Source organism: Genypterus blacodes, unplaced genomic scaffold (assembly GCF_046128005.1).
Source record: "Genypterus blacodes isolate CSIRO-AG114 ecotype Tasmania unplaced genomic scaffold, CSIRO-AGI_Gbla_v1 ptg000204l_1, whole genome shotgun sequence".
NCBI lineage: Eukaryota > Metazoa > Chordata > Actinopteri > Ophidiiformes > Ophidiidae > Genypterus > Genypterus blacodes.
The window spans coordinates 328,515-340,881 of NW_027467003.1; the positions used below are offsets into that span (position 1 = coordinate 328,515).

General features: G+C 45.9%; 1 protein-coding gene across 1 annotated transcript; it reads left to right on the forward strand.

Annotated features, from left to right (window-relative positions):
- The first annotated feature begins 320 nt into the window (after positions 1-320).
- lnc.lemp (lncRNA encoded micropeptide) lies at positions 321-1,327 on the forward strand. The gene is made up of 2 exons (XM_076169481.1): positions 321-576; positions 770-1,327. Exon 1 carries the CDS (start codon positions 375-377, stop codon positions 543-545), a length of 171 nt encoding a protein of 56 aa, XP_076025596.1. The 5' UTR covers positions 321-374; the 3' UTR covers positions 546-576; positions 770-1,327.
- The last annotated feature ends 11,040 nt before the right edge of the window (positions 1,328-12,367 follow it).

Here is a 12,367-nt window from a genome sequence, read left to right on the forward strand (position 1 = left end):
ACTATTTGCTGCAAGTTTGGGGCAAATTTAAATTTTGGTCAAATTCAGGAAAAACGTCGTAGTAACCATGGACCAAATGGGTCATTTTTGTAAAAGGCCCATATATTGGACAAGGAAAGAGCTAGAACTCCAGAATTTCAACCACATCATCTAGATGGCACTGGGATCATTTGCTGTAAGTTTTGGGCAATCAAATCATTAATTCATTTATATGTTTTATTTAATTTACTTTTGTTTTTCTTACTTTTATTTTGAAGGCTGCAAAATCACCGCCGTGTTATCGCGAGATTTGCCTCTTCCTGGTTGTAGTTTCGTTTCTCACTTGCTTCTTGGTTTACGCGCGTGTGTCGGCAGCGGAGGCAGAGGTGAACAACATGGCAGACGGGTCGGACAGGGCGCTCCAGGTGGCGGTGCTGCTGTCGTTCGCGGCGGGGTTCGCGGTGGGCTGGCAGGCAAACCGCATGAGGCGAAAGTTCCTGGACTGGAGGAAGAAAAGGCTGCAGGACAAACTGTCAGAGACCCAGAAGAAGCTGGACCTGGCCTGAACCGTAACAGGGTGCATGCTGGGAAAAGAATGTACGTCTGTCAGAGTTATTGTACCAGTGTCAACTTTAGTTTTCAGCTAATTAATTTTAGCTAACTTTAAATCATACTTAAGTATTGTACTCGTAAAAGGCTAATTCAGTGAACAACATAACAACTGAGCTTCATTCATGCATGTATGATTGTATTCTGTCATAGTATAATTTGTGTCTTGTTTACTTTAAAGGTTCCTTGGTCCCTGAGAAAGATCCTGGATGTTCTGAGTCTGTCACCTTGGAGAGTGGACCAGAGGTTGACCCACCAGCGTCCCGTCCCACAACCTCGTCTTTTTTTACTAAGACTGTCTGATGTTTCTACCGATGTAACAACAAGCTTCTTTCCTGCCCACACACACACACTAACATGGAAGCTCTCAGTATTCTGTCGTCGTGTCTGCTCAAATAAACTATTGCTTTTGCATTTTATTCTCCCACTCTTGCATTTGTTGGTTTTGATTTGAACCAATGTCCTCCTCTGCCTTGAGGTCAAGGTCTCAGGTTCCCAGGAACTCCAAGCTTGAGGATTTGATTTTGCCACTTAGTTGAGGTGAATCAAATGTGTTTATTGAACATGACAGGAGTTAGCCTCTCACCTCGGTGTACAGTTTGTACTTTAAGCGATGGCACCATCTGCTGGAAGGAATTAAGAACTACAACGTGGCAATCAGCTGTTCAGTCATTGTTATTGGGGTCACACTGTAGCATTGCGGGGAAATAAAGTCCTTATCAGTCCATATCAGAATGAATATGAGGAGTAGAATCACTTTTTTCACATTTTAGCCAGTGTCAAAGGATTTTCATAACCCGTTAACTACAGAATACATTAACATACATACACAAAATGTAAAAAACAAACATACTATAACCTTGATATGACCTTTTCATAATAACCAAACATGTTATCTTGATCTCTATCCAGTGTAGAGATTGCTGATTCTGAGGTAACGCGTTCATATAGAGAAGTATGAGTATGAAGTTACATCTTTTGTCCATAGGTGGTGCTAGAGCACTTCAGAGCAGTTTTACAAACCAGCACTTGCCTGCAGCATTTCAATTTCTGGCTCTGAAATGAGATCTTATGAACTGATCTGTCACCCCTCCCCATCATCACAGGACTCGCAGGCTCTATTGATGGGAGGGAGACTTCTGAACAAGCCTGTGACAAAGATCTTATGTTTCACTCTGAACAGGAGCAGAGTGCTTTTTCCTTTAGTGCTCCACCAGTGAGCTGAAGAGAGCGACTGTGAGGGTGGAGAGGCGACTGAAGGAGGACGACAAAGGACATCTTGTAATGATACTGAATGAAAAGATTGATCTGCCAGTGGCCAACAATTATAAACTATAGCTGGTGACTAAAGGTTTATAGATGTTTTGGATGTATGGGATGATGAGGGAGACGAACAGGAGGGGGAGGCAGGGCTAAGCAGGCTGGACAGGTGTTTACAGGTCTGACTGAAGCACCTGAACCTCACACACTTAAACACACACTAACAGAACGTACAGGCTGATATGCAAACGTCTCTTGTAAACGGTTAGTAAAGACATTAAGTTAAAATGTGTACTATTATAAATGTACCATCTTAACAGGATTATCACACTTGTATTAACACACACACACACTCTCACACACATCCCTATCTGCACAGCTACAGGCTGGAGTCTCTGATATCCTCTCTCCTGTGTGCATGCTGTTCCTCTTTTGACATTTTTGTTATTAAGCCTGAATATATAAAGTCTTCCCTTTCTTATCTTAACAAACACTACACGACACACACACACACACACACTCTCTCTCTCTCTCTGTACACTTGACAACACATTAGCTTTGATAACACGCCGCGCTGCTGTAACATATACCTCGTAATATTTGAAACGATTTCCATAGAAATGTACCAAAATAAGCACTAAAAACTTAATTATATGTATAAATCAAAAACTGCTGATTGGATGTTCGGGCATACACACTTCATTGTAATCTGTTTACATAATTCATGGATTATAGTCACCAAAGCATCTTGGGCATTTGTTCAGTTTTGCTGAGCTTCCCTTTAAATTCACTCAGACGAGTTTTTGAGACGTGAAAAGAGGGATGACAGATGTATTAGCAGGAATTAAAGGAGTGCGATGACAAATGGAGGAGAAAACGAGCATCATGGGAGGAGCGGTTTGTGTTCACCACGGCGTTCTAGAGAGGCTGTTATTGTCCCTCACCGTCTAATACTGGAGCTAAATTGTGATGAATAGCTTGCTGGAGTGTGGATGCATGTGTGTGAGTGTGCGTGTGAGTGTGTGTGTGTGTGTGTGTGTGTGTGTGTGTGTGTGCAGGATCCGTTGTAGCCCTGTTTGTTTTGTAGCTGTGTGTGATTGTGTACATTAGTGTTGCTTCTTAAAGCACTTTGGCACTTTCAAGGGAGAACAAGGAGATCGTGACAAAGGAGATTAAAGAGAGAGAGGGATTGAGCGAGAGGGAGAGAGAGAGAGAGAGAGAGAGTGAGTTCACCTTACTGCTATGATTGATCTGATTTGCCTAATTGGCAAATAGACCTCAGACTCTCTGTCCTTCGCCTATATTGAGTGCACTGAGTGAGTGTCATGTTTAATAAGCTTTCCTGATTGGCTTTCTGCTTGTGTGATTTTGCCTTCTGGCTATTGGGCACAACAGGGAGAGGAAGGGGGAGAGGGAGAGGAGAGGAAGAGGGAGAGGAGAGGTGGGAAGGGGAGAGGAGAGGAGAAGTGAAGTGAGGTAATATAAAAAGGCAGCAGAAAGTGTGAGGAGGAACAGAGAGAAGAAAAGTAAATGTGTGCAGGAGTACAGGGGGGTGGAGGAGTGGAGGAGGAGGAGAGAAATGAGATTTGCCCTTCAACATTGTCCCTTCTGATGCAAAGTAACATGAATAATACTCAGAGGCCACTGAGAATTTTAAATCACGTTGCAGTAGCAAATATGAATGCAGAATATATTAAAGATTCAGGAGAGAGAATCTCTGCCCCGGCCCCACACACACACACTCACACACACTCACTCTTCAAGCGCTGCTCCTAAATTTAATCATTTTCTGGGAAAAGATGTCTGAACTTAGTCACTTACTGTGTTTTTGTTGTAAGTTGGCGCTCTTACAGGTCTGTGGGTCTTTGAATGGAGCCTCAGGGATCCATGGAACACGTGTACAAGTTTAGTTACATACTAATATGCACACTGTCCACATTTTACCCTGGAACGTGTGTGTTCTTTCATGGATCGTTGTTCTTTAGTGACTCCCAGGTGTCTTCTTCTTTCTCTCACATCATCGTCGCCACAGAACGTAAAGAGAATCTCGTGGATGTTTACATGCAGGGTGCTGAGTTGACGGATTTTATGAGGCGCCGTCGTCCGAAACAATGTGAGCAATGTCCCCTAACATGCTGATAAAAACTGACCAAGTGTCCAAAAATCCTTAAAAAAAACAAAAAAAAAACAAAAAAAATTGTCCGAATGCAACTTTAAAAACAGCGTTAAATGATTTTTTGCCCACTAGGGGGCACACAAACTCTAGAAGGTACCGAAAGTACACTTGATTGAGCTGTTCTGAATAATTCTACCCAGTATCCGGTTGGTTTGCAGCCTTGGCTCGACCTGTTGGCGACTCAGCGCGCCCACACAGTGTATCTGATAAGTATGGAGCCTGTGGACGAGGAGTAATGAACGGTAAACATTTCCATTTATATGCTGATGCGATTACGTCGGGCTTTATTCGATCAAAGCTTGTTTAGCGACAACTTTCCCAGAATGCTTTAGTATAAATTTCCGGCGTCCTTCGCTGTGGTAAAAAGAGCTCTTAGAGCGGATCAGAGGGGGGCGTCGTCTGTTCCTCTCTACTAATGCACTAATTAATGATGATTTTATACAAAACAGGGCAAAGTCTTTCTCTGGTTTTGATGAACATTCCGCCGAAAAACTGGAGCGAGGAGCTGTTAACGATCTCCAATAATGAGTGTTTATGCAGCAGCGTGATTACTCTGAGTCAACAAATGATGCGGCTCAGTTGTTCCCCACCTACTGGGATCACGAGCAGCTTTTTGGCGGCGTGACAGGCAGCTTGTGGCAGCAGCTAAAGGGCCGTTTGTCACCTGGTGGGCGCTCACGGCGATTCAAATGAGCAGACCGGTGGCGCGTTCGGTTCAGGATCCATCTCCTCCCCGCCTTGTTGTTTCTCTTCTATTTCTGTTCGCTTGAAGTGTCGAGTGCTCTTGAGCAACCGGGAAACCTCAGGAGAGTGTTTGCTGATTATTCAGTGAGGAGGTAAAAAACATTTTCTGAGCCACACACACGCTCTCTCGCTGCAGCACACTGTCTGCATCCAAAGCTCCAAACCCACAACCTTACTTATTACTAGATACTCTGGCAATTCAATCACAATTACGTAAGTGCACAAATAAACAGGATGCAAAAACATCTGAGTCATGTTCTGTAAAGATAAAGTTAAGGGGCCCTGGACGCCCACACTGTTCTCTGTTATTCTGGCTGGTTTGACCTCCGTGTTTGGGAGCCCACAACGGCACCGCAGGCCAAAAAGGAGAGTCCCGCCGCTGTCAATCATTCAGGCTCAGTCTGGGGTTGAGACAAAGCGTTTGGTTAAAATCCTAATAAAGCATTCTGGCTTGGATTTAGAGCCGTCATCGTCCTCGTTGGCGTGCATCTTTGCATCTCATCGGCTCGCATCAGATGAAGTGCTCGGTGATAAACGACGACCTTCACGCTCGTCACACACTCCTCATTCTTTTACCCACGCGGCGAATTTGTTCGCTTTTATTTATTTTTCCCCCGCCGTCCGTCCACAGTGAGGTCAGAGAGCCACGCCGCCCGTAACGCAGACAGCGATTTAGTGTCTCGCTCAAAGACGCTTTCCACATGATGCATGCTCGCTGTCACGCCGAGCTTGAACCGAGACCTTGCGGGTTGACAGATGGCCCCTATAGCGTTCCACCCGGCTGCACTCGGGCTCCTTTCCCCCCTTTTTTTTTACTCTCCGCTGTGCAATAAATGTAGGTTGTCGCCGCCGTGGACTCCGTTTAGCAGCACGTGTTCGCTTTTACCTCCCGCGGTCCAGACTGGATTACGTGAATGAGTCCTTTAACATGTCAACAACACGGCCTAAACTGCTAATTCTACCCAGATAGCAACAAATATACGCTAACATAAAGCATTAAGGCGTGAGGAGGCTTTATTTGTACGTTGACCTGCAGAGAATCTAGACAATGTTTGCGAAGAACAAGCTGTAAACTCTCTCTGGCTCCTTTCTGCTGCTGCTGCTGCTGTTGTTCGCGGGAAGCAATTTATTAATGCAACGGCAATACAAGTCATATATATTAAATGAACGAGCTTCTGCTGAACTCTCGTACTATTTGTAGCATAAGGCAGTTAAAGAAAACTTGGCAGACCATCCACAGAGGGAGAGAGAGAGAGAGAGAGAGAGAGGGAGAGAGGGAGAGAGAGAGGGGCAGGTAATAAAGGAGCTCCTCTCCTCTCCTCGCTCCTCTTTTCCTGGTCATGGATTATGTATAAGTAGGTTAAATTACACCGCAGCTTTATATTAACTTTTGTTTGGGGGCCATGCTGGTGCTTAAATCATTGCAGGAGAAAAGAACGTTTCCCTGGTTTAATAATGAAGCGACGTGGCCGATTGTTCAGCTCAGATCCGGATCGCTTGAGGTTTTCCCCCCCCCTTCTGTATTTATGTGGATGGGCTTTGATCTGAGCTGTGGTTTCATTCTCACCTGCGAAACTCATAAAGTGCCCTCGAGTCGTTAAGAGCACAGACGAAGGAGAAAGAAGAAGCAAAGAAGGAAATGAGGCAGAGAGCTGAGAGAGACGCTGAAGGACACAGAGTTCAGTTGAGATTACAGACACATACAAACACATTCCTGCTGAAATGTCATAAATAAGAAGACGGAGGTTTACGGTGTCACGTGATAGCGAAGGAACGATCGCGTCCTTGTTTCCAAATCTCAGGCCGAACACTCGCAGGGTTTAAAACGTACCAATAGGAACAATCTCCTTCTGGTCTTTTGTGGTCAATATTAAAGTTAAAGTAAAGATGAAGTACATTCCCAAAGTGTATTCAGTATGTGGCAACAAAATGGCGAGAGACAAAATGGCATGAATGTGTGTAAGTCATCATGAAAAATAACACACACACACACACACACACAGAATCAGCTAGTGGGTGGAAACTGCTTATTCCAGTTGATGGAGTGTATAATTCCAAATTGGAATAATAATGACAGCATTGTAATTCAGATGGAGAGAGAAGAAATGACATTCTGGGGCTTTTTGCATATTGTCATGATTGAGTTCCGTTCCGTCTGCGAACGTGAGAGACGAACCGGACGGAGGGACGGAGGGACGGTAGGCGGAGACGTGACGGGACGCCTCGGCAAGTCCCGCCTTTCAATTCTACAAATGTCTCAAGTGAATCTGGAAGTGCATCTTAATTATGAAACTGGAATTACACACACACACACACACACACACACACACACACACACACACACACACACACACACACACACACACACACACAGACCACATACCTCAGAACACACACACACACACACACACACACACACACACACACACACACACACACACACTAACACACAAACACACAAACACACAAACACGCACACACTCTGAGCCACACACACAGACACACACACTCTGAGCCATACACACACTCTCAGACACACACATTCTTAGACATATACACACACACTCTGAGACAAACACACACACACTCTAAGACACACACACACTCTCACACACACACACACACACACACACACACACACTCCCACAGATCTTCCCCCTGTTTGTATCGGACCTGCACTCCAGCAATTAAAGTGACCTGACCGGGCTCTCCGTGCAGCGGGAGAACCACTTTCCCCGCTTTGCAACTTCTCACGAGCCTCCAGGTGAAACTAATCAAGCACCGCCGAGCGTCTTTAAACCAACACTTAGCGTCCCGGTGTCATCCAAGGCCTCGCTGCGAAGAGGAAGAGGAAGAGGAAGAGGAAGAGGACTGTCTCTCTTCGCCTCTTCCTCCTCTCCCACTTCCTCTCTCACTCTCGGTTGTGGCCAGAGGAGAGTTTCCCCGCCTGGATCAATGAAGCCTCTGTGTTATGATCATTATTACTTCAGCCAGTCTGCAGGCTTTTTCTTGTTTTTTCCGTTTATTATTGGGGAAGAAGCTTAAAGACAAACATCCTGTCAATATCTGATCTCTGCTCAGAGGGACCAAACGTGTTCCTGCGATTAACCATATCCAACACACACACACACACACACACACACACACACACACACACACACACACACACACACACACACACACACACACACTCTATTTGAGGCCTTTTTGTTTGAGATCTCTCTCTCTCCCTCTCTATCTCACCCTCACTCTCTCTCTCCCTCTCTGTCTCTCTCTCACTCTCACTCGCTGACACACACAGAGACACACACAGAGACAAACACACACACACACACACACACATCTATTTGAGGCCTTTATGTTTGAGATCTCTCACTCACTCTCACTCGCTAAAAACACAGAGACAAACACACACACACACACACACACACACACACACACTTATGATGTCACTATCACACACTTGCAGGAAACTGTCTGCACCTCATTCAGGATATCGACAGTAGGGAAAGTTTCCCCTTACAAAGTGGAAACTTGACTTGTTACTGGTTAACAGGTTGAGTAACTGAGGGGCCGCCGTGTGAAGTTTAACTCGCAGGCTCAGAGTCCAGAGAGGGCGAAGAAGCGCTAGGGGCACGGAAAACTCTCCTAGCGAGAAGATCTTTGTTGCTGATTTTCTGCTGAGGCTTGAATGTTCCTGGTCGGTTCCCTGACGTCCGAATGTCAATGGGACAGGAAACGTCAGCCGCAGCAGTTTATCTCCATATTCACGTCCCAGTCTGTCTGTCTGGTATCAACAACACCATTTATACTTCTAAACCCCCTTTAGACCCCCCTTTAAACCCCCCCCCCCCAACTTTTTTCCAGGTTTTTCACGACCATAAAGACTTAGAGTCTTTATGGTCGTGAAAAACCTGGAAAAAAGTTGTCGGATTTGAGCAAACAGATGCGGCAAAAAGTCTGAATGAAGTCAAAACCACCTGAAGTGATTCGTATCCATCCTTCTTTATTATTTAACACCTGGACGTTTTTAATTTAACAAGCTTAAATTTGAGGAGTCAAGCCAGAATCTAATGAGGCGAAACAAATCGATCGCTTCTTCTTCTTCTGTTTTTTTTTCTGGTCTCCTTCGAATCTGCCGTGGTGGAGAAGCAGCCAGCGTTGGTTGCTATGAGACCGTCTCCATCACGTCCCTCTGGTGCGCTGGTTGTGATTGGAGCTACCTGGACACAGCAGCTGTTCAGGATCTTCCTTTGTTTGCCACTTTGGAGGAAAAGTCGTGGAGAAGTAGAGTAAAGTGGTGCAACCTGCCTCGTGACGCAAGACGTCGCCCGAAAGACCTCGACGGGCGGCTCCCTCCCCGCGTTCGCCAGATAAGGGTTCTCTCTGATGAGGCTCCTTGTCTTGGCTTCCATTCGTGCTGAACCTCTGCTCCGCTCAGCCTCGCCCACCTACCGCCCCTCAATCACACAGTCATTCAGAAGATCTTAGCCATGTTCAAACTCGGCGTAATTGCTTTGATTCAAAAGACGAAACCCCCGGGAGATGATTGGTTGTTGTGTAGTGGCGGAACGAAATGTGCGTCAGTTGCACCCACGAGTGTCTCCACCCTCCCGCAGGCGGAGGTCAGAGGTCAGAAGGCACGACATCGCCGCTCTGCTCCCTTTCATCTTAATTCCGCTCTTATATTTACCATCAGTGTCACGCTCTCACACTCACACACTCTCTCTCACGCTCACACACACACACACTCTCACGCTCCTCGATTTGTTTTGCCTCTTGTGTTTGTCGCTGTTTAGCTGCATCAGTGGTGCACTCAGAGGGGAAAATAGAATTAATGAGGCCGCGGGTAAATAAATGGAGTATGGCACACAGGTCTCTCTCTCTCTCTTTCTCTCTCTCTCTCTCTCTCTCGCTCGCTCTCTCTTCTCCAGACTCCTGACAGTTTAATCAGCGCTCCATTTAATGATTTAATCAGCCTTTAATACGTATTCCTCCCCTCAACACAAACAAACATACGGTGTCAGAAAACACAACACACACTGGACTCTGGCTCGTCAGGCCGGGAGGTAAGAACGCTGCTTTAACTCTGAACGAGGGGAGAGAGAGCGACTTTGAATAATGATCGCCTAATGGAATCCTGGCTCAGAAAACGTTCTACGAGCTGCAATAACATGAGGGGCGGACCTTAACGTGGGGGCGGACCTTAAGGTGGAGTCGCACGCAGGTTGATTATCCGGGGCGAGTTGGGCTTTATGTAATGTGTAACCGTTTGTGTCTGCGCCTGTGTAACCATTTACTCTGATGTTATTGTGTTTGCCAGCAGAATGCACACACCCTCACTCACACTCACACACTTTGCACCCTGGAGGGGGTGGGGGTGGGGGGAGGGGAAGGGGGGAGAGAGGAGAGGGGAGGGGGGAGGGCTCATGTGCTCCAGTGATTGATGCAAGAAGCAGAATTGTAATGGTGTTTGTGCAAATGTCTCTGCAGCAGGATCAGGGACACTGAAGGCGAAGGTTGATATCACCGTCTTGCGGTCGGCAGGAACACGGCGATGCTCGCCGCCGCCGCCGCCGCCTCATTGCCCTCTTTCATCTTCTGTCCCTGCTCCCTCTTTACCTTTGATCTTACCTCCCCGACTTTGTGATTCCCGCTCGGCCACAGCACTTACACCTGCAGACGAGGACGGAGGGAAGAAATTGTTTAGCTTTTAGTGCAAAATGCCAAACACAAGTGCCACGAATACACACACACACACACACACACACACACTCACACACTCACACACTCACTCACACACAGCCTATATCGTCTGCAGAACATCTGCTTGCCATCAAATGTAGCATCAAAGGCTGCTTGTTACTTGGATTGCATTAGCTTCCCGATGCCGCGGCTTTGATACGACGCCGCTTTACTTCAATGGGCGACACATCCTCCTGATTGAGAGTCTGCGAGCTTCACTCCCTCACATCCTGATCGAGCGAGCGTCTCTCTGCCTGTCAGGGTAATCAAATGAAGACAGATGATACACGCCGACGTGAAAACGGCCCCAGATTAATGCTGCATCACGCCGACGTTACACTTTGTTCTAATTTTCAGAAGAGTGGGAGGTGAGCGATCAGCGCAGTCACTTAGTTTGTCGCCGCCTCATTCCGAAAGCTCAAAGGTGTTGGCGCGAGATAAGCGTAGCCGGTTTTTCCTTTATGGAATATGGAGAAGCGTCTCTTCATGTTGAGTACATCACTAATCTATTTCCTTCTTCTCTTTGTCACCATTATCGGAATTAATTTACTGGATTTATGCCGCCAGTTGAATTAAACTTGGCAGCTATACGACTTTCATTAATGAGAATGGTAGTACGGGACCGCTAGACCCGAGACGGAGCTGGAGGACAGTCGGACCGGGTCCAAAATACACCCAGGGTATCATGAGAGCCAATCCCAGAACAGGATTGATCCAAACAGATACTAACAGACAGCGAGGAAGCAAACTCCAGCAGCAAGTAAAAGAGAACTTTCCCTAAACCTTTGTTCCTAAAAAGGGGAAATCCTGGTCTAGCTCAGGGTAGCATTTAGCTAATTTGGATTTTAGCTTTAAAGTAAATTTTCATGTTTTTTTTTTTTATTAAATGATTCGCCAAATGTTCCACATGCATCGCAGGAAAGCAAATGTTGCTCCAGATGGTCGTGTTTGAGAGAAACCAGTGAGGAAGCAGCAGGAGCGCTGAGCCTCACGCTGCATCAGGGCTCAGTCCACTTCAGTTTGCCGCCTGAGTAACTTGAAGCGCTGCGAATATATCTAATAAACATCAATAAACATCACAAACACAACGGGCCGCCGTGGGCATATTGACACAGACACTGCAACCACGTCTGTAAAATCTGTAAAATGAGAGTTAAGTGTGGTCGCCATGACAACACAGCTGATAAAAGTGCTTCCAAAAGCCTAAATAACACTTTTGGGTCATTATTATGTCGCTTGCATCCCACGCCAGATGATTGCTCTTTAAAATCCCGGAGAGGAATATCACAGCAAGTTAAACGGGATTATGGGATGAGATCTCCAGGAATCCTCCCGTTTGAATCACTGCAGAAACTGAGTGAGGAAAGAAAAGTTACATTTGACTCATTTTACAGGAGAGCAAAAGTCAAGACGACTCGCGTTGAATCTGCTTTACATTTGCTTGATCACATTTTGTGACCTTTCTCCAGCTAATGCACCGGCATTCAAATATATTTTTGTAATTGTTCGTTAGTTGTAAAGATCATAGATGTATTTTCTGAGCGGAGCAAAAGGTTTCCAATAAAACTTAATTTCATACAAAATGCCACCGGCATCCTTGAATAGCTGCAGCTGCTTTTGCTTGCGCTTCATTTTAACCTACGGTGTGTTTGTGTGTGTTGATTTGTGTCCAACATGATTTATGGGGGGCATTACGTCAAACTACACACCCGTAACCACGCCGACTACAAACTTAATCCAAATCCTGATCCCAATTTAGTGTATCCATGCTTAATGCTTAAACCAGGACCAAAGCCTGAAATAAGCTGTGAACACCAACTCTGTTTGTGTCCCCACAATGTCATGAATTCTTAA